The sequence below is a fragment of the Emydura macquarii genome, unplaced genomic scaffold, assembly GCF_026122565.2.
Source record: "Emydura macquarii macquarii isolate MOO-44397 ecotype Brisbane River unplaced genomic scaffold, CSIRO-AGI_Emac_v2 contig_2676, whole genome shotgun sequence".
Lineage (NCBI taxonomy): Eukaryota > Metazoa > Chordata > Testudines > Chelidae > Emydura > Emydura macquarii.
The window spans coordinates 6541488-6564119 of record NW_027132813.1 but is presented as its reverse complement, the minus strand read 5'-3'; the positions used below and the strand labels follow the sequence as shown (position 1 = coordinate 6564119).

Here is a 22632-nt window from a genome sequence, read left to right as displayed (position 1 = left end):
CCATCATCCCTACTAGTCTGAGGGGGAGCTAAGCTGTCTTCCTGAGGGGATGGGTATTATCCCTTGGTTGTTTAGGGACAGATGTGTCTAATGTCTTTTCAGGCCTCCAGCCACCAAAGGGTGGAACTATCACCAACTGATAAACGCATGAGCAGATCACATGTTTTATCCAATAGAAGGCAGTGGTGTCATTCATTCCAGTTTAATGTTACCGCCGCTTAACAAGCACAGAGAGAATGCTCTACATTCAGATTTTCAGTGACACGATTTTGCACATGAAACAGCTGCAAACCACATGAGCTTTGGATTTTTAAATGTCGGTGGAGCTCTGCATTTATTTCAGTCCACATGGGAAATCTGCAAGAAGATATTTCTACCAAACAGAAGTTAAGAGCCCCATTTTGGCCCTGATCGAGTCATTATATACCATTGTGTCAATGGATAGGGGCTATGTAGGAGCTGCAAGAAGATGGGGAGCCTCCCCCCCCCCTTGAAGAACAGTAGGAGGCCCATGTAAGCCAATTTCTGTTGTCCTCTCATGCTCCCCTAAGTCCCAACAGCTGAAGAGCAGGCTGGGGGCATTCCTGTATTGCTGGGCACTACTGGGAGGCTGGGCTGCTGTAGCTGGGGAGGCTGCCTAGGCTGCCAGACAGCAGCTATTTCAGCCCTGTGAGCCAGTTTTGTCCCTCCCTTTTCATCTGTGCTGCACCTCTCAAAAGATGCAGTACAGAATCCAGCCATAAGTCAATACGTGAGTGAGGGCCCTTGCCCAGATGGTCAGATACTATGGTGATGTGTGGCAGTATGAAACCCCGAGATAGATATATTTAGATCAGTGGTTCTCAACCTATTTTCCATTGTGGGCTGCCAATGCAGCTCTCTATGTGTTATGTGGGCCACATCCACACAATATATATATACTATCTGTATGGCCCTGAGGATGTCACATGGGCTGCAGCTGTGTGCTGATTGGGCCGCAGGTTGAGAACCACTGATCTAGACATACAGCTATGGGCAGGGGAGAGAGTCTGGTTTGAGAAACTGCAATCCCTAGTAGCACTTATTAGTGTTGTAGATTTATTTGCCCTCTTAGGAGATGTGAATCAGCACTGACCAGAGCCTGGTTTTGAGAATTACTTTGAAATACTCAGCACTGGTGAAACATTCTGCAGAGACTCATATTTCTATTTACCCCACCCTCACCTTCCTGATGTGACTCAGCCCTGAACCACAGGGACATCGTCTAGTGGTGAGAGGGCAGAAGCTCACCATTAACAAGGGACAGGAAGAAAGCTTCCCTCAGGGGATGGTACAGTGCCCAACTTGTTACCTGCATTGTGGGCTGCGGGTTGCTTTTCTCTGCAGAACACAATAAACCCTGACAGAGATGAGATAATGGACCAGACAGACCACTGGTGACCAAGCGTGAGGATAGGGGGTAATGCGGAACTGATTGATCACTTACACCTTTTGTGTGTTTCATTCAAGGGAGGCACGACCACTTCTATTCTATGTCTCAAATGCATGGACACTATATAGCTTCAAAGCAGGAAAAGGGTTCTCCATAAAGCTGAAATTCCTAGCAAGGAGACACACAAAACCTACTGCCAATAACAAGCTTTGAGAGCAGCCTAAAAATAAAACTTCTTTTTTCTTAATACCGAGTCTTCTTGTATTCACTCAGGCTCCACATTTGACTCCAACACAGGATATTGCTGCTTTTCTTTTTGCTTTTCATACCTTTTCAGGGGGAATGGTTAATAGTCCATAACAATGATCCCCAGTCATTATCTTCTACCCAGTGTCCCACCCGCCTCCTCCAAAAAAACAGGTGGGCATGTATTTCATAAGGCTACAGCATACATGAATGGTTTTCTCATTTCTCAGAACTGGCATCCTGGGCAATTTCCATCATACAGAGAATTAGTGCATCCAGAAGGAGGAAGACATCATGGGTTAAGAAATGTGTGTTTCCTTCCTAGGCATGGCCAACGTGCAGCAGACACTGCCAGGTAAAGCAAATGTTGTATTTTCCTCTTTGAGCAAGGTGACTGGGTGGAGAATCATTGTCCAATGCCTATACCTCCATTTTTAAATGGGCAAGTTTGATTAGTTAAAAAAAAAAAAAAAAAGTTAGAAATCAAAAGCTGCTCTTCCCTTGCTCTCCCCATCACCCCAGTCCCAGTGGAGGCAGATGTAAGTTCCCCACAGGCGTCTGGTTTACAGAACTGTTACTTTCACTTTTGCCATGACTTTCTCAGGCTGATGTTTCTTGAGTCTTCTTGCCATCAAAACCCCAGTGAGTACAGAACTTGCCAGGACTCCAGTTACCGCTGCCAAAATCACACCCCAGTAAGGCACTGATGGTACCTGATCTGCTCTCACTACTGGAACTGTAGTTTGCAATCCACTGTTTCTGGATGTGAAAAAAAAGGGATTCTCCTACAGAGGAAGGAGAGAGGATTTTACTGGCCACAGAACATTTCCGATCAGCATTCAGTCTATATGTCACCCACTCCTATTGAGACAGGACAGTTATCTCTTTAGCAATAATATTGACCATTTCTGCATTCTGTCTCTTGTGAAAGCTCCCCTAGCCCAACAGATTTTTAAGTCATGACCTGATTTTTCCTCCCCAAGTGTTCCTTTTTATACATTTCAGATCCCAGCAGCATTTGGCCATCTGAACCCATTTATTGCAGATAACCAAATGCAAAAAATAAAACTGGTTGAAATGAGAGATTCTCACTGGGGCAATGATGCATTTTTTTACTAAATCCCAACGAGCAGACCTTCCTGAAAACTTCCGGTTTTTTGTCGCAAAACCAGAGAATTTTTGTGCTATTTAAAACCCACAAAAGAATGCAATCTTTTAACCAGCTTGCATTATATTGCTGGCAAGAAGGAAAGAGAAAACAAAGGGCGCCCATGGGTGAGGCTATAGTGCGGTGTTTACTTACTGAGGTTGGACACTTGAGTTTCGATCTATCATGGGTGAAGTTATTGTAGCTCTGCTTTCGACCAACTGGCTCCAGCTGAAGGAGAAAAGAGGCACAGCAAACGTATCAGTGATGTTTTCCTCCCAAACTCTCCTGATTTGGGTGGGTTACACTATTCTATCAAATCACATACTCCTTTGCACCTGCAAGGGGTTCTGGATGTGATGGGTCACAGGACAATTTTTCAGCCATTTTGGAAGTCCAGGACCAAAAGGATTGGGAACTGCTATCCTATCTGTGGAACAAACTCCCCAGGAAGGACAGACCCATCACAAGCCTCCCCACCTTCTGCTCCAAGTGGAAAGTATGCTTCCTTGATGTTGCCTTTTCTGCCATAAATACAGAGTGCTCTACCAAAACAAAACACTTCACTTCAGATGCAATTACCCCCCAAGGCAGAGGATGAGAGCGAATGAACCATAGATGGCAATTACCTCATTTAAGGCACTATTGGAAGGTGCTCAGATACCAAGGTGATAGTGGTGGCATAGAATAGATTAATCTCTGCAATCTTCACTCATACAAGGAATACACCAGGAATTTTGTCTAAATAACAATTGTAGGTTTTGGTCCATAGAGGGAGGCCAAACTTTCTCTTGCAGCAGTTTTTGGAGAGAATAAAAATCAGCACCGGGGGAGTGTGCCACTCCCTTTAACTATCTACTACTGCCTCTCCAGACCTCAAGTGAGGAGAGAGGGGGAAGGGAAGAAAGTACCAATGGTAGACAGGCATAATATCATAACAACTCCAGAGGTGAGACAGGGAAAGGGACTCCAGTAATGAGATTCACTTATGTTAATGCTAGGAGTACTTGCTGGCTCTATGGTCTTGTAAAAAAGTAAAAGTAGAAATTGAAGGAAACATGAAAGAGATGAGCCAAGGAACATGTGAGATGCAGGAGATGGTGCCTTATGTGTTAACAATAAGTGTAGCAAGGGAGAAAGCTACATGAAAAAAACACCTGCGGAGATGATGTGAAGCGAACCAATGGAATTCAAAGATTTGCTGACTGTCATGGAATTGTGCTGCTGTGTAAAGGCCAACATCACACAAGAGTCTAAACCCTCTGGCCTGCCTACTGGTGCATGCTGTGGTGTGAGCATACGTTATTTTTGCTGTACCTTAGGGGAGGGCAGCAAGCATCCTGAGGGGGGAGGTCCCTGTAACCTATATGATATGTGTGCTGGGCTGCTCTGTCTATGGTCCTCTGGTTATCTGTGCACCTGGTACTTCCTGTGCCAGGAGGGGAAGGAATCTGGCTTGGAGTCAAGAATATGGGCTGATCACATGCTGAGATCTGCAGCAAGCAGATCACTTCATTCATACCCCACTTGTAACTCAATGTGAAATGGGAACTCCAGCCTGCTAACTTGGGGCCTGATTACAGGTGCGCTCTGGAAGGGAGAGGCACACTTCCCACCGAGTTCCTCAGCATGCACACACCAAACTAACCCTCTGAATAGCAGCCTGCTGTCTGCCACGCCACTGGCCAGCTCAGTGTGCTGGTGGAGGTGAGGGGGGCTAGGACAACGGCTCCTACAACTCCCTGCAAAGGAGCAGTCCCCTGTGTATTTCTCCCATGACCACGGGGACTAGGACTGTGTTTGGCCCTTGCACAGAGCAGGAGGGACAGAGAACACAAGGGCCGGGGAACAGGCTCCTTGTGCCCACCCCATCCCGGCATACCCACACGATGGCTAGACACAATCTGGCCCTTTATGTGTACTGAGGAGAACTCCTCTCATCTGGCCACCAGCCTGCAGTGTGCTGAGCTCTTTCAGGGAACAGGACAGGGCTGGGCAAAGCAGAATAGAAAAAACAATAAAGTGCCTTCTTTCCATCACAGGGCCCATGGGGAACAGCACTGGCCCAAATGTGATGGGCAGCTGGGAATGTACTGATTCAGCACATTCCCTCTGCAGTGTCTACTGACAGGACTCCGGCAGAATTCTAAATCTGCCATTCCCCCAGCAAAACTCTAATGGAGGGTAGAAGAAGAAATATCCCGTGCTTCCCCTATCGGTGAATACCCTGTGGTGCAGGGAAGTGAATTTTGAACTTCCACAGTTGCAGGAAGTAGTGACTAGCAGGATAGCAGCAGACAGTATCTAGGATGCTGGAGCATAAACTCTGCAATGTGTGGCGGAGCATGTTCACATTATTACAGAAAGCAGGTCTCAGGCTGCGGGGATGCTAAAGAGGTTTTGTTCAGATTCATTAAGAAGGGAATCGTGTTAAAGACAAACAGAATCTTAGCAGATATACAGAGCCAAATGTTTACCTATGTTACTTTAACGAACCCTGGCTGCCCAACTGGGAAGACGTTTTCTTTCAGGGCATATCAGCAGGACTATAAGGATCTCTCATTTTCCTCTGGAAAAGTGAAGAAGGATCACCTGCTAGGATGAGGTGGCTTTATCCCAGGCAATTGCAGGCCAGGAAAGGCAGAAGAGGGTCCTGGTCATTAACAAAGTTAAACATTTCCCTTCTTATTGATCTATCCATTTATAGCTCACTTATCCTTGTGGTATCAGAGCATCTTCTCACATGCATCTTCAGGGTACATCTGTAAATACATATGGATCTGTTCTATGACCTCTTACCATATTATTCCAGAGAGCTGCAGCCATCTCAGCATAGCCTCTCTCAGTGAAATGAAAGCAATCCACGGAAAAGAAACTCAGGTCTGGCTTCCCGTTCTGCAATTCAAAAAAAGTAAGAATTCAGCCCAGCTTCAGAGGATCCTTTCCATCTTGTGAACAAGACTGCTATTTCAGCCTCCTTGGCTCCTTTCCTTCTGCTGTTGGGTCAAACTCGCCTCTTGATTCCACCTCCCAGGGCCAATAGTCCACATGATTATTCAATATAAAGCAGCATCTACAATTTCTACCAATCAAGAGGCAGTGCTTATTTGCATAACATCCATAGATTTTAAAGCCAGAAGGGCTCATTATGATAAATGACCCCAGTGGTTCCTCGGACTTTGAGGCCCAGCATATCACATTTAAAAGCCAAAAATACTTGGCAAACCAACTTCATGATTCTAATCAGTGTGCAGATAATGCATTCTTGTTCTGTTACTATAAACCAGCCTGGACTGCCACCTCATCGCAGCCTATGGACAGCATCTCGAGAGCCAAAGATCTAGTCATAACATAACATGGTGTATAACACAGCCCAGAGAATTTCATCCAGTTATTTCTGCATCACACCTTGGTTAAATTATCTAACTACTGAGGATCTCATAGGAACACCAGTGGCTGCAGTATCAACCCAAATCCTGAATGAAGTTCAGGTTTGAAAGAATGTGGTTAATTATTGTTCGTTGAATTTTTGAAGCTCGGCTTCAGGTTCCTAATCCTTTCAGACGAATTTGGGTTGCTTTTCAGGTGAACACCCAAGACTGTGGGTCAATACAGTTGAAGCACAAAGGTTTTGTGGGGCAAGTTTGCCCTACTACTGCCAATATGGTAGCTGGTCTTTGGTCTCCAAGTGTCAATATGGCACCTTTCAGCAGAATCCAAATTCACTTCTTAAAATGTGCTGGAGTTCTGTGAGGATATGGCAGAAGGGTAGATACTATGCAAAACTGGTTGGTTTTGGCTGAGTTTCATGTTGAATTTTTGCATTTCTAACTACAACTACAAGTGCTAGAGAAGGGGAGGAGAGCTTGTCTATGGCTTTTTAAGAGAGGTTTCAGTCAGTGCATTCCCAGCTCACATATTTTCTGAAGTCACCTGATGTCTCCAGCAGATTCACAAGAAATACTCTTTTTTCTACTTTTATCTTTTATTTTTTATTTTTATTTTTTTTGCAGTGCCCATAATATGCTAGAGACTGTGCAAACATAAAAGAAGACATGTTCCCTGCCCCACAGATGTTAAGGTCCAAAATAAATCTTGATGTTGGCCTCAAAGCTGTAGGTAATAAAACAGGACTCACGCTGTCTAGTGGGAAGAAGGTACTTCGGAAAAATGGCTGCACCACAACAGTAAAATCTTCACGCTGTGCATAGCGACTACTGCTGGCCATCAGCATGCTGTAGATCTGTGTGGGATGGCAAGTTGCAAAACAAAAAGGTCATTTACAAAATGTATCTTCCCCATCAAACAAGGATAATAAAATATGAGCCTTCCACCTCTCTAGATCAATAGTATAAATTCAGCCTAGATGGCATAAAAGGGTTCAGAAAATGACCAAGAAAACTATTGAATGTGTGGAGAGACTTCCCTAGGAGGAGAGTGTGACTAGATTAGAATAATTTATCTATGCACATTTAAAGTGAATAAAAGGAAATTGTATGTGTGTGTGTGTGTATATATATAAAATAAACACAATGCACAAATTAACTTGTGCAGCTCAGTGCCATATGACATCAGTGAAGTCTAAAGCTTAGGATTCTAAAAAAGGAATAGGGCCAAAATTTTCAAAAGTGATTAGTGAGTCTAGGTGCCTCAACTGACACATCTTAAAGATACCTGGTTTTCAGAGGGTGGGTGCTCAGTATTTTTTTAAAAAATCAGGCCCTATAAAGGTGTCAGTTTGGGCACCCAAAAATCAGGGCACCCAAAATCAGTAGTCACTTCTGAACCTTTTGGCCATAGATGCTCATATGGAAAGTGAGAATAGTTTATGGTTACAAATCCTCATGCTTCCAGTCACATATTAACCATACCATACCCCACTCCTGGGGTTAGGGAGAACTGTCCCCTACAGGTGGGTTATTTAATAATTGTTCAGTATGGGGATTTGTTCACCTTCCTCAGAAGCATCTGATACTGTCCCCACTGTTGGAGACATGATACTGGACTAGTTGGAGCTTGGGTCTGATCTGATATGGTGATTCCTATTTTCATAACAACAACGGACAATTCCTCTCATCTAATAGCTATGTGGAGGCCTGTGTGAAATCTGAATAGATCTTAGTTAAGTTAATAACAGACAAATATACATAACCCAAAATAAACACCACAACTGGCAATAATTAGCCATTGTTGGCAGTCCAAGCAAAAGGGCCATGGTCTTTCCTCATTGAAATACAATGGTAGTGAAGCATGGGGAAATTTGCACCACTACTGCCCAGACAGTAGTTGGGTTTTCTCTCTACACATACATCAGAATGGTGTCTTTCGCCATCACCTCTTAAAATACGCTAGAGTTCTATGGGGAAGATGAGAGAAATGACAAAAAGGGGAGATGGAGGCACAAATGAACAATTAAGAAAATAGAATCCAGGTGTTACCTGAAACTCTCTGTTAATTCTTTTCATTTCTTGTAGTTCAGGAGAGTTTTCCTGGGGGGTTAAGAAACATGGGCAGACACTCCTTGAAAGAAAAAAATACCAAAATCAACCCCAACCCAAGACAGTCTGTATTCGTTAACAACATGGTTTAGTTCAAAGATGATCAAGCCGGCTTAAGATATTAAATGCAGAAGCTAAATCACCAGACTAGTTTCAAGGTGGATAGAAAAGCTTTAGGGACCCTCCCCTCCCCCCAATGAATCATCTGTTTATAGAGGTGCTGAACACCCACAACTTCCACTTGAAGGCAATAGGAGTTGCAGGTGCTCAGCTCTTTTGAAAATCAGGTCCAAACTGTTTAACATGACATAGCTGTAGCAGACCACGTATGTTAGACTTTAAAAAGCTACAAATAAGTTTTAAGGCAGGATTCCATAGATTCTTAAAGTAAGGTCAGAAGACACCATTAGATCATCTAATCGGACCTCCTGTATATCACACGCCAGTAAATTTCACCAAGTTATCCCTGTATTGAACCCAGTAACTTGTGTTTGACTAAAACATATCTTCCAGAAAAGCATCCATGATGACATCAAGTGATGGAGACTCTACCACTTACCTTGGTGGTTTTTTCCCTGCCGTTAATCACCCTCACAGTTAATTAATACCTAATTCCTAATCTGAATCTGTCTCGTTTCATCTTCCAGCTGTAGTAGTAAGAGAAAAGCTTCCAAATATTGGGCTTGATGCAAGATCTGAGGCCTGAACCAAAGTCAAGCTTTAGGAAACTGCAACTGCTTGCCTTCTTACAAGTTCACTGACTGATACAGGAACTTGGCAGAAACACAGCACTGTTAACGTATTGGCATTTTTAAGAGGCAGTAGCAGAAATAAAGTACTAGCATTCCACAACTCCCCCGGTAACTGCAGAAACATAATCCTGGGAGACAGTCCAACTACTCCCCTCACAGCAGTACAATACAGGGAGCCAGTACAAGCTCTCCCCAAGGTTCAGTAGTGCATGAACACAATCATGAAAGATTGTACAGAGACACCCCGACCTTGAAATAGTAAAAACAGGAGGACGGATGAAGATGTTGTGATTGATTTGGAGGCAAGGTATGGAACAATAGCTGGCGTCAGAGATGCAAGTTGATACTCATTTGTATTAGGGTATAAGACGAGGGCCCTAGCAGGGGCATCTTTGTCTGACCTAGAGGATAAGGAAACTCCCGCTGTTAACTGAGCCAGTCCATTGTAATAAGCCTACATGTCCTAGTGTACCTGTAGGTCATATGGGGTGCTAGCACCATGCTTCACTTGACAATAAACCTGGCCAAGTGCCTTCGCCATTGAACCAAGTCTGCGGTTATTCACGGGCAGTGCTAATGAGGTCTGCTGATTCAGCTAGCTGCAGAAGCTGAGACGGCATCCAGAGGGAAACTCACACCAGCACGCCCACCTGCTGACAGCACCAGCCATTGGTCCTTGTTATGCCTTTCTCCATTAGATTAAAGGGCACTTCAGTACCAGGTATTTTCTTCCCATGAAAGTACTAATACTTATATATTTGATATACATATATCAAGTCACCTTTCTTTTTGATAAGCTCTTTTTGATCTGAAAGGCAGTTCCTCATTTACTTGCCTGCAAAGACTTGAGTTCCAGGGTTTGCACTATAGCGGTTGGTCCTACCAGCCGGGTAAGGAATGGAGCTGAGTAGGGGTTCAGGCATTGGGGATGCCATTTACTGTTGTCGAACCCTGATGTGGGATCGGGGCAGGTAAAAAGGGTTTTGAAATTCAGCATTATGAAAATTATACTGTGATATGTGGCATGATGCCCAGCCTCAGTGACCAATGAGTATTGGAGAGAAAGATGATGGTTTTTGGCTGGTGTTCACCAGAGTGCAGAAGCTTTTTAGCAGTTAGGTAAGTTTCTGTGGGCCTAGATTTATTTTAGCCTTTAGTGTTCCCATGCTGACTAGTTCAGTGATCTTGAGTCAACATCCCTGGTTAGATAAAGTATTTGTGAAGGAATAAAACTGTCATAGAACTGCTGGCAAACCTTCCTCCATAGGGCCCTGAGCCAGCATAGCACGTGCTTAACTTTAAGCACAGAAGTTCTACTGACATCATTGGACCTACTCACATGCTTAAGGTCAGGAACATTGTGATTTAAGTGCTTTGCTGGATCTAGTTGCTGTCAAAATAAGATTTTATATAGAGATGGAACAGAGCCAGAACTCCAGTTCCAAATGTTCCTGGATGTTGGTGACATTCAGATCCAGTTTCATTCTCTGCGGCTTCAGCCCAACGCTAACTTGATAGTTGAATAAACAAGAATTTAGTAACCTCAATGCTGCCCCCGTTTAAGAGGATGCAACTTTTGCTGAAGTCAACAGAAGTTGCATCCATGTAGGTAAGGGAAAAATTGGACTCAATATCATCATTATGACTATACTATCTGCTATATCATCGTTCCTAGGTTCAATAGCATCCAAGAGGATAGAGGCTGTTAAGTATGTGTGGTTGCCTTACTAATACCAGTATGTGGCACTCCGTACCTCAAAGTAGCACCCTGGAACCCTGATATTCACCAAGGTTAGAGAATGATGATACGTTTGGTACAATGCATGTCTTGTGAGGTATCATTTAAAAAGTGTTGATCTGTTGAACATTAATATCCTGTTGGACTGTTCGTGCTATCATTGTATGTGAAGTTATGAAGCATCCCTATATGTGTCACTGAAATATGTTGTGAGGTTGCAAACAGCCACAACCAGCTTTTCAGGTACAACAATGGAGAGTGTTAGAATCATAGAAGATTAGGTTTGGAAGGGACCTCAGGAGGTCATCTAGTCCAACCCCCTGCCCAAAGCAGGACCAGCCTCCACTAAATCATCCCAGCCAGGGCTTTGTCAAGCCAGGCCTTAAAAACCTCGAAGGATGGAGATTCAACCAACTCCTTAGGTAACCCATTCCAGTGCTTCACCACCCTACTAGTGAAAAAGTTTTTCCTAATATCCAACGTAGACCTACCCACTTCACTTAAGACCATTTCTCCTTGTTCTGTCATTTGCCACCACTGAGAACAGCCTAGCTCCATCCTCCCTGGAACCCTCCTTCAGGTAGTTGAAGACCATTATCAAATCCCCCCTCACTCTTCTCTTCTGCGAGCTAAACAAGCCTAATTCCCTCAGCCTCGCCTCATAAGTCATGTGCTCCAGCCCCCTAATCATTTTCGTTGCCCTCCGCTGGAATCTGTCCAATTTGTCCACATCCTTCCTGTAGTGGGGGACCCAAAACGGACACAGTACTCCAAATGAGGCCTCACCAATGCTGAATAGAGGAGAATAATCGCTTCCCTCAATCTGCTGGCAATGCTCCTACTAATGCAGCCCAATATGCAATTAGCCTTCTTGACTCATATCCATCTTCTTATCCACTGTAACCCCCAGGTGCTTTTCTGCAGAACTGCTGCCTAGCCAGTCCGTCCCCAGTCTGTAGCAGTGCATGGGATTCTTCATCCTAAGTGCAGGACTCCACACTTGTCTTTGTTGAACCTCATCAGATTTCTTTTGGCCCAATCCTCTAATTTGTCTAGGTCATTCTGTATCCTGTCCCTACTCTCCTACGTATTTACTGATCCCTTCAGTTTAGTGTCATCTGCAAACTTGTGAAGGATGCAATCCACTTCGTTCTCCAGATCATTAATGAAGATGTTGAACAAAAAACTGGCCCCAGGACCGAGCCCTGCGGCACTTCGCTTGTTAGCGGCTGCCTACGAAACATCAAGCCATTGATCACTCCCATTGAGCCCGGTGATCTAGCCAGCTTTCTATCCATCCTATGGTCCATTCATCCAACCCATACTTCTTTAACTTGCTGGCAAGAATACTGTGGGAGACCGTATGAAGAGCTTTGCTAAAGTCAAGATATGGCTCATCAACACCCATCAAGTAAAGAATCCTCTAGCAAGAGACTTCTCAGAGAGAGCACGTATGCAGTGGAAGCTGCTTGACTAATGGGGACTGCCTGATCCCCCACTTCACAGAGTTCATGAGTGGCTGGGAGATCATTCATGTAGCTCAGTTGTGTGTGTTCCTGCCTGTGGATGGCTGTGTAAGTATGGTGCCTGTCAGAGGTTTGTAGCTTGCCAACAGCATCACAGTGTGAGAGACAGCCCAGATTCTCACAGTCCAGGTTACATCCCCGGGACCTCGTCACACAGTGATATTGATTATTCCTAAAAATAGCATCCATTAGAGATGGAGATTTGATTTATGCACTTACATCCCTGGAATGGCACACCCCGAAGTTTCCCTTTCTATCTGACGCAGTTCAGTGATCTCCATTATCTCCACCAGGTTGACAAAGGCTCGAGGGAGCTGCAGGGTTCAAAGAAAGCAGATGCATTAATGCACATAGCATGACACAGTCACATAACAATATAGGGAGGCTACTCATAGGAAAGAGTGAGTACATGCTGCACTCAGAGTAATTAGCGGCATACAAGGGCAGTGTATAGGAGGGAGGAAGATGTACAGTGAACATGAATCAACAAACTCACTGGCTGCCACTAGGAGTTAGCTGAAATGCAGCCTCACTCACTGGAGCATTTCTGTTTGGTCTAGAGTAAATGGAGGCTTGCACACTTTGTTTAGCAATCAGAGTGATAAGTGGGGCTGTGCTGTGTACTTGGTTTCACTGCAAAAGCATGTGAATTTGTGATCTGGAGAAGGCAAGGATGTGGGATCGGAGAGAGGAGAGGGGAGCAGAAATACTCAGGAAACAAATATCGGTCTCAGATACAAACTTGAATACAAACAGAATCTATGTAAATCTCAAGCCAATACAACTAAGTCTTGATTTGCAGCATTCCTTGCCACTCCTGCCCTGTGCCACTACGTGGCTTTGCCAGGGCACCTCCATCCTGACCAGCAACACCACTTCCTATGCTGATCCTGGGCTATCACCCAGTGGTACCAGATTTATGATGTGAACAAGTTTCTCTTGGGGGCTAGATGGAGAAAACCACTTTAACATAATTTATAAGGTAAGTTGGAGTAAGCTCAGAGAAGAAACGCTCAGTGCACAGACCCACATTTCCACCAAGACCACACGCAGCTCAGTGCTCCAGGCATAGTGGGATTGAAACTATCGCTCATCACCTGCCTGGCCAGGACTGGTGCTAAGGGACAAAGTGACAAGCCGGATCCTGCTCTCAGTCACATCACTGAAAATCAGCAGTCACCCTGCTGATGTCCACAGAATCATACCCACGTAAAACAGATGTAAATAGGAACACAATCTGGGCCTATATATGGTTCATTGACGCTATTAACCCATTGGCTGTGGTATTCAGAATTTGTCCTTGCTACTTGCCAACACGGCATTCTGCACCACTGCTAGCATTAGGCGTTTCAGTCCAGACCCACTGACTCCGAAGCATTAAGCCTATAGCAGATTCAGAAGGCAAAGTTTCATCCTCGTGTTGATGATGAAGAATGTGGCTAGTCTCACATGGCTAGCTGCAGCTACTTGACTCCACTCTCATGGGAGTTAGCCAAAAGATTAAGTAGCTAATTAGTGTTTTCTTGGAATAAAACCTGCAGGAATGGTACAGCTGTGACATATGGTCACCTCTTGCTCTTTGTAGCAGAGCCACTGTGTTACAGTCAGTTCTGATGCTATCCGTTAGACGCTGCAACATTATGTGTGGGCACGTGTGTGTGAGAATATAGGGGTATAGGTGCATTCATGGCGGAATGTGTAGGGATCAGTGTGCATATGTATGTGCATGCATTATATGCTTGTGTATGCGTGCCCTGCCTTTAAGTCAAAATATTTTTCAGGGAACATATATACCCTTAAACAAATTATACATCTTTTGGTACTTACATGGTTCCCTGATCATAGTATCTGATCACTCCAGTCTTTAAAGTATCCTCAGAAGTCCCCACTGCACTATGAGGCAGGGCAGAGCTATTATTCTCATTTTATAGATGGGAAACTGAGGCACGAGGGTATGTGACTTGCCCAAGGTCACACAGGAAGCCTGGGATGGAGCAGGAAATTGAACCCAAGTCTCCCAAGTCCTAGGCTAGTGCCCTAACCACTGATCATCCTTCCTCTTCTTTTGTCCTCTTATGTTATTTTCACAGCCACAAGGGCTAGAAATGCAATTTTTAAAAAAACCTAAAAGAATATTTAGATTCTGTAGCAAAATGCCAAGTTGAGGAGTAGGCAAGAGGAGGATTCTGTAAAAAGTTCTGAGGCTGCATGATTGCAGAATGCATAGGGCTCATGATTACATTGTTCAGCTTTTGCAGTGGATTTGTATCCTTCCCGCTCCCCGCCCCAATTGAAGTGTGAAAATCAAGAACAGTCAGTTCTTCCTCTGCTCTTCTGCTTTTTTTCTGTAGAGGTGCAGGAGGCACTATCCGACATTCAGGGAAGTTTGACTGCTCAGAAAACATCTCCTAAATTCAACTGAGCTATGTAGTCCGTGATTTGATGGAAGATTTTTGTTCGCTCTAGTTTTTTGGTTTTTCCTAGCTCATGCCATTCACATGGGGAAATGACTCCTGGTACCAAATGACCATAGCAGGGAACCCTATGCGGTAGTTTTCCCAAAACAGCAGCCCAGCGCTTTCCTACCCTTTACCTAGCAAGGTCATTGGACTATTAGTCAGTGTTAACATTACTACTCTAGCTATTTGGAGGAAGGCCTTGAATGAAACATGATCATGGACACTGTCAGATGTGAGAAATATCTAAGTGTGATTGCCAAGAATTCAGCCTACTAGAGTATCTTAAAATCTTACCTCCTTGTAAAGGATATCAAGAGCGTCCTGAAGGTGTTTTACGTAATTTTCTACTGAATAGGTCTTCTGTATAAAAGGAAAATTAGATCAGTCATTTCTCCAGTGTGCAAGAAACCGTAGCTGAAAAATACCAATGAGTCCATTCTATAACCTCTAGGCCCTGGTGAGGCCTGCAACAGGATAGATTTTCTGCTACTGACCAAATGCTCCTTTTTATCTCCAATAACACAAGCCTGTATTTTTTGAGCAGATAGCTACTGAGTTCTGTTTCTATTGTGACATATGTGCAGCTTGTCTAGTAATCGTGGCATTTCCATGTGACTAATACATGCCTTTAATCCCAGTCCAAACCCTCTTGTTTTATAACAATTCTAGACAGCTTTCTTTTAAGGTGCATTTCTACTCTGAAGAATGACTGAATAAATCATGTTTAATGTGTTTTACTGACTCCAGACCAAGTTTGTGCCATTTACAAACAGATTTGTTTTCCTAACTGCCAGCCTTGGAAATTAAACCTGGGATCTGAGAATCAAGCAGGGTTCTTTCCTCCAGTACATAATCTCCAGTAATAAATGGTTCTGCAGGCCAAATTAGGCACTAAGTGATACCTATGCAACCCCACTTTGCACATGGAGTTGCAAGAGTGTTATGGGGGACATAGGCCCTAATCTAGCATCGACAAAAAGTCAATGAAAAGACTCCTATTGATATCAATGTGTGCTGGTGCAGTCCCATAATTTGTCCTGCCAAACCTTTATTACTGGGGATGATGTGTGAGAAGGAAAGAACCCAGGTTGACTCTCAGATCAGTATGGTGAGCATGTAGGGCTAGTCGTTAGGAAAAGACTTTTCTACTTGTAAAGTGATTGTATTTGCTCTGGTGCCAATAGGGTTGCCAGTTTTGTTTGGACATATTCCTGGGGGTTTCATCACATGACATAATCTTTAATTAAAGATTAATCAGGACAATCCTGGAAGGGTAACAACCCTAACTGAGAGAGACCAGAAACATAGAACCCCCTTCTGGCATTTTTATGGAGTCACTTTCCAGAACACGATGACACTTCAATCTCTCAGTAAGAATACATGAAGGCTCATCATACAGTTGCATTGGTGGTTCAGTGGTAGAATTCTCGCCTGCCACGCGGGAGGCCCGGGTTCGATTCCCGGCCAATGCAGTTGAGTGCTTTTTGGATGATATAGCTGAGGTTGGTCCTGCTTTGAGCAGGGGAGGGGGTTAGACTAGATGTGACCTCCTGAGGTCCCTTCCAACTCTAATATTCTATTATTCTATATCACATTTGGATTGTTTGATCTATTTTGATTGCAATCTCCTCAAGGCAGGGACTGTATCTTCTTTTGTGTGTTGTACAGTGCTGGATAGATCTTTAGCTCTTAAATAATGACTCCTACTAAGGAAGACCTGATCAAGAGCTACAATATCAGACTGTAAAAGTAGCACACTCATTTCAGATAAGGGAGGTATGAAATAAACAAGTTCTCATTGCTTTTTTGAGGTACAAGGGCATTGGCTGTCTGACTAAGGGGAAATGAACCTTGTTCATCTGCCAAGCACCCAGAGCTATGTGCCCAGTTCCTAGATACATACCCTGTCCAAGCAGTAATGACACAGGTCATTGCCTCCAACAAAGAGAGTGATCAGTTTCCAGTCCTCCTTGAAGTTAATTTTCTAGTGACACATAAAAAGAATAGAGTGCAATGTTCTAACAGCTCAAAATTGGTTAGGGATGTGGAGGCAACATTTACAAATATAGTTAAATGGAGTATATCAAGAATGTCAAAACAATGAAAATGAGCCATTCTGAATTAACAATGGGAAAAGTGAAGTCAGAAAACTGTGTGTGTGTGCCTGAGGGGAAATGAGGGGGTGGAGGGAGGCAGCGCGGGGAGGCAGTGTGGAATACATCCTGGCTTTTGTTATGAAATTCCCTTCAGAAAAGGGAATTAGCAGCTGCCTAGTAGGGTGTCAGGGTAGCTGTACAATGTTCTGTTTACTGAGAGACCACGGTTCCAAATGGATTTTGGTAGCAGGGGTGGAGAGATCTACGGGTTAGGGCCAAATGCTGGGTGCAGTGTCGCAGTAAGCAGGGGAGGGGGAAAAGATTAGACAACGATGCATTAATGCTGCTTCAGTGGAATGTGAGTCACTGGGAATCCCTGCCAGCTGAGTGAGTACCAGCAGGAATGCTGAAAAGGAGAGAGGCATGCCCTGGGGGGTAGACATTTGGATTAAAACAGAAGAGTCTAGGAGGCTGGTGACTTCACTGGGCTCATCAGGGCAGCTGCTAAATCCACGTCACCACCAGCCAACAATAGCGGCTGCTGAGAGCTGGAACTCAGTGGAAAACATTCTGTAACATGCAGTACAAAGACAGGAATGGAAGCCATCTATTTTTAGGGCAGAGAGTTTACATAACTAAAGCCTGTGAATCTATCTCACAAATAGAGGAAGGGCCTGGGAATCACCAAAGGGCTGAATTCTCATCTCATTCCTTCCCCCTTGCCCTCCAGGGGGTGCAAGGCAGGACAGAGTCCTGCCCACTGTTTTTAAAGGGGTGAAGGAAAGGAAACATGCTCTGCTAAACCAAAGAGCAATTTAGTCTTTTACTCAAATGCCACTTTTTCCTCTCAGAGACAGACTCTTTTTTCCTGCACCCTGCCAAAAAATTAATAATGCAGAATAACTAGCTGTAACGTCAGCCCAAGGCATCTGTCCAGTGCGTGGCTACACAGCGACACATGCTTTGGAGAGCCCTGCCTTTTCAATACTCCTACCCATCATCCAGCAGGGGCCAGGGAGCACTGGGCACTCCCACTCTCTCAAACACCCATCATCCCAGCTAGGCCCCACCAACACCTTGAGGAGGGAGACCAGGTGTCTTCTCTCACACACACCAGAAAAAGCAGCACTCTGGAGTAAGCAGCAGGTCACCTCATATCTCCTGATTCCCCTTCCCCCTCATCTGGCCAGGGCCATAGCTTCAGATGGCCTGACCTCCGGGGGAGGCTACAGCCATTCCCTCACCAGCAAAGCATCACTGCAACCTCCTTGGGGCAGGGACTCTGGGGGTGAGCGGCAGGCCCACCTATCCCTCTACGTGAGACACTTGACTCACTGCTGCTGCCAGTTTTAATTCACTTGTTTTTGTCTCCACAACCTCACCAGGCCACCTACTTCCATCTTTGCCTCTGTCCTTTCTTCTCTCCTCTCACTCCCCCATTCCAATCCCCTGACCACCATTCATACTGGTCTCCCAGTCCCTTCCCTTTCTCCAACCTACCTGTGTATCCTCCCATCTTCCTCACTTCAACTTTCCAGTGGTTCAGAACCATTAAGTTATGCCCATTGTTCACCTCTGTAGCCCTGGCCCAGCACCCATCCCTATTCTTTGTTACACTTATTCGGTGCACCTTGTCTTAAATTACATTTTTAGCTCTACAGGGCAGGGACTATATCTTCCTACATGTTTGTTCAGCACCTAGTGCAATGGGAACCCAGGCCTGATCAGGGTTAATATAGATAACTAAATAACAATCTCCTGGCTGCCTTGAGCCACCTTCTGCACACACACCTTGAAACAAACATTTCCAAGTCACCAGTCACAAATGGCTTGATCCTTTTGCCAACCCCTCTCCCCAGTACCCAAACATGCGACATGGATTATAGACGGGTTAAAGAAGCTATGCACTTACCGAGCTGCCTCTCATTAGCTCCACCAGTTCACGTGCCTGGGTTGACATATTGCTGTGGAGAGAGGAAAGATGAGCATTCACATGCTTGTTCTGAAATGATGAGCAGAATGGACACAAGTTGGGAAGGCTGCAGTTTCTCCCCCTTGCTCTCCCCTCCTCATTTTATGGAACTTCAGGACCAGCAGGGCCATGCAGGGAAAGCGACGGCTCATGTGTGAAAACAATCAAAGGGAAACTCCGCAAGGCAGCAGCTGCACAGGTGGAGAATCTGAGCTGCAAGGGCTCCAGCCAGGATGGCTGCCAAGCAGCAGGACAGTGGAGGTAAGTTGTTCTTCTTGAAGGACTGCTTCAAATGGATTGTGTTTGGAGGAAAACATTCAATTCCCGAACCTGCTCTTGGAGACTACAAGGTGTTTCACTGCCTCACGAGCTTTGCCGGCTAACGTGCAACTCGCTTTTAAGTAAATTTAGTGCTGTTGAAAGGTACTGGATCAACGGTCCTGGAGACTGCAGTGCTCTGTGTATCCATGGATTGGGTGCAGCGATAATAAAGGCTGCCTGCACGTTTTGCTATTGGCTCTGAAGGAGTCATTCAGAAGGAAGGAGAGGGGAGTTCACTCTCCATAGCGCATTCGATCCTCTGCTGCTCTACTAGTGCTGCCATCAGGCGAGCTTTCAATGCTAAGAATGGTGGCAGTGGGTTCTGGTGCACTGAGACACACCATCTCATTGCCCAGACGTCACTGAGCAGCTGGGAGATGGCAATGGCTTTCAGGTCTTTACAGCCCTGATCTGACATTGAACCAGTGACCTACATATAAAAGGCTTATGGGAAAATTCACTGTGGGAATAAGGAGTGTCTTGTGGTTAAAGCACTGGTCTTGGACTCAGGAGATACAGGATTGGAAGGTCTAGTCAAAAGATGAGCTCTCTCCCATGTGGAAGAAATCACAAACAAAAACACACCCTCCAAATATTCAGAAGAAAGAATATTATGCCATGGAGACATGCACAGTATAAATAGATAGACTCAGCCATTAAAGAACAACTGGTTTGACAATTAGTATTAACTCAAGAGTGACCTCAGCCTTGGGGAGCAGTTCAGTCTTCACCTGCCAGTCCATCAGCTCCTCATCCCACAATCTCCCGGACTAGGACTGGGTGTGATTATGCTTACTTTGCTTTGGCGCCTCCCACTGCTAAGTTGAACCCGGCTGTTTCCTTTATGGTGCCAGTGGAGAAGCCGAAGAGTTCTGGATTAAACTTTTTCAGAATATCTTAAAGACAGGAGAAGACATGCTGGTCACCCGGTGTACTGCGAGCAAGGGTCAGCATAACTTCCTACAGAGCCCACAGGCCAGCCAGGTGGTTGAGGCATGGGACTAAATGTCAAGACATTTTCACTGTGACTTTGGACACTGAACCTGTATGTGCCTCGGTTTCTCCATCTACACTGTGGAGGTACTGACACCTCTCTCACAGAGGTTTAATTAATGCTTTAATTAATGATTATAGAATTCATTCAGATCCTCAGCTGAAAGGCGGTATATAGTACTATTGTTACTGTGGCTATAATCTGGTAGGTGGAGTTTGAAGCCTCTTTATAGTTAGCAGGACATTTACAATACTTCACACAGTATAAAACAGACTCCTATTTTTCTTTAAAACCCAGTGATGACCATGGCACAGACACAAGAGGATTGAAATAAAATCCTACACATTGTCAGGCACTGTTAAACTGTTCCAGAGTATGGATCACATGTTAACAGAGGACTTGTCATGGACCAACCTCCCATCAGTTCATGGTCATAAGAACCATTTTCCCATCTGTTTGTAATCTCCATGGCAACTACAACAATTGCTTACATGGAATAATACTAGTGCTCAGTAAATATTTAAATTACTATTAGCTTCTTTCAGAACAATTTAGCAGCTGGAAATAAGTATGAGCCATCATCATGTGACCACCCAGCACCCCATGGACCACCAATTGCTCTGTAGCCCATCAGTAGCCCACAGCTTCCACCTTGTCACTGGAGGCTACAGAAAGAAATAAAGGAAGAGCCTTGGACTGGTGTCACTTTAGTCATTGCATCCTTTAATCTGTCCCTCATCAGTTCAGCTGAGCTGATGTTACAGCCCCATCCAGACCTGTCAAATGGAGGAAATGACTCAAACCTTTAGCAGAGGAGTTGTCCCCAATGTTAACCTGGGGTTTGAATAAATCGCTCAGATCCCCAACAGATGTGCATCCTGTGCCATGTCTAAGGAAGGTGGAAAGCCAGCACAAACTTTCCAGCATTTGCCTGGCCCAGTCTTGGAGCACAGATTGCTCTTTCCTTTCCCCACTTTGGTGATTTTCAAAATACTCACTGGGTAAAGTCGTGTGAGTCTCCAGGGTTCCATCACCTCCAATGCTATAGGGGGGAGAAAGAGCAGAATCAACCAGTCAGCAGGGTTAATGCTGTCAGCTCTTACCTTCTGTTGTATGGTCACCATAGGTTGCTGCTGGACCAGCTTGGGGGAAAAAAAAAAAAAAAAAAAAAATACTCAACTAGGAATAAGGGATAAACCACGGGCCAAGTGTGAATTCAGGGAAAGGATCGAAAGGGAGATTTCAGATCTAGTCAAACAGGGCTGCAGCTAAGACATTGCACAGTCTTATAGGCTACCAAGAGAGCACTACAGGGCACTTATTTTCCATGCCAGTCACTCTGATGCTGCCCGTCATAACAAGGCATGCCACACACTGCCCCATCAGAGCTGCTCAATCTAACCTTGCTCATATCTACTGTATTTGTGAGCAGCTGTTCAAGGTGCACAGATTGCACTGATGCCTGCCAACCCGGTATCAGGGATTCTGTTATTTGGATTGTAGAAAAATGCCTCTTCATCTGTCATTCATAACATGTTTACATGCACAGCCATGCTCATCCATAAGCAGCCCCATCCCCACACGCCACTGCAGCACACGCACACACGTGCTCATTCCAGGCAAACTCCCATTCTCTCATATGCACAGCATTTCTGGGTAGAAGTGTGTATTTTACCTCCAGGAAAGTCCTCTCCAGGCTGTTTGCAGGTCATTCAGGCTGGTTGTTTGGGCTCCTACAGCAGTCTGTAACGATAGTAAGAATCATTTATGAAATGGCAGGATGACAAGCAAAGGAACTTGCATGAAGCAGGAATGACTTTGCACTTCAGTGGGCTGAGCTCTACTGGCCCACGCTGCTGCTACGGAATGGGTCATTAAAAGGGTCAGTTGAAATGTACTGAGTAAAATTGGCTGAAAAATCAGAATTTCTGTCCCACAGGAAATTTGCATATGTTGACATTTGGTTTAGTCCTGAATCAGAAAGCAAAGTCAAAATATCTAATCTTTTTGTGCAACAAAAACTTCAGAAAAATTCATTTTGAAATGTTAAAACATTTTGGTTTGCGTCAGTTCGACATTATTCTACATCCATCTGAGCTGCTGCAATGGCTCATGTGAACTGTAGTGGGATGCCTTATGCTCCCATTGTCCCCTAAGCACCAAATTCCCTGGCAGGACTGTATCTCCCATTATGCACTGTGGTCATGAGACTCCCATGATGTACTGTGGTAGCTCAGCCAGAAGGCGATGTGGTGCACCATGGGAGATGTAGCCCACCTGGGGAGTAAGCCTATAGGTGAGAATATGGACACAAAGCTCCAGAACTACAATTCCTTAAGGTACTGTGGCAGCTCAGGGGGATGTAGGTTAATGTGGATCAGATTTTAAACAAATTTTCCCAATGGAAAAAAAATTTTAATAAAATCGTCATTTTCTTGAGGAAAAATCACATTTTCCATCAAAAATCATTTT

At 44.6% G+C, this 22632-nt stretch overlaps 1 protein-coding gene and 1 non-coding gene across 2 annotated transcripts in view; one reads left to right on the top strand and one right to left on the bottom strand.

The window, feature by feature from the left end:
- Positions 1-246: 246 nt before the first annotated feature.
- The window catches only part of PLB1 (phospholipase B1), a 65582-nt gene continuing 43196 nt past the window's right edge, over positions 247-22632 (bottom strand). Inside the window, exons 26-37 of the mRNA XM_067564798.1 lie at positions 21836-21903; positions 21159-21202; positions 19963-20062; positions 18786-18837; positions 16681-16761; positions 15072-15137; positions 12538-12632; positions 8243-8324; positions 6943-7047; positions 5604-5699; positions 2961-3035; positions 247-2442 (exon numbers count right to left, since the gene is read on the bottom strand). Of these exons, the coding sequence (XP_067420899.1) occupies positions 2221-2442; positions 2961-3035; positions 5604-5699; positions 6943-7047; positions 8243-8324; positions 12538-12632; positions 15072-15137; positions 16681-16761; positions 18786-18837; positions 19963-20062; positions 21159-21202; positions 21836-21903 (1086 nt within the window). The 3' untranslated portion in view covers positions 247-2220. The remainder of the gene's footprint in view (positions 2443-2960; positions 3036-5603; positions 5700-6942; positions 7048-8242; positions 8325-12537; positions 12633-15071; positions 15138-16680; positions 16762-18785; positions 18838-19962; positions 20063-21158; positions 21203-21835; positions 21904-22632) is intronic.
- TRNAG-GCC (transfer RNA glycine (anticodon GCC)) lies at positions 16179-16249 on the top strand. The gene has a single exon. It is a non-coding gene; the product is annotated as a tRNA-Gly (tRNA).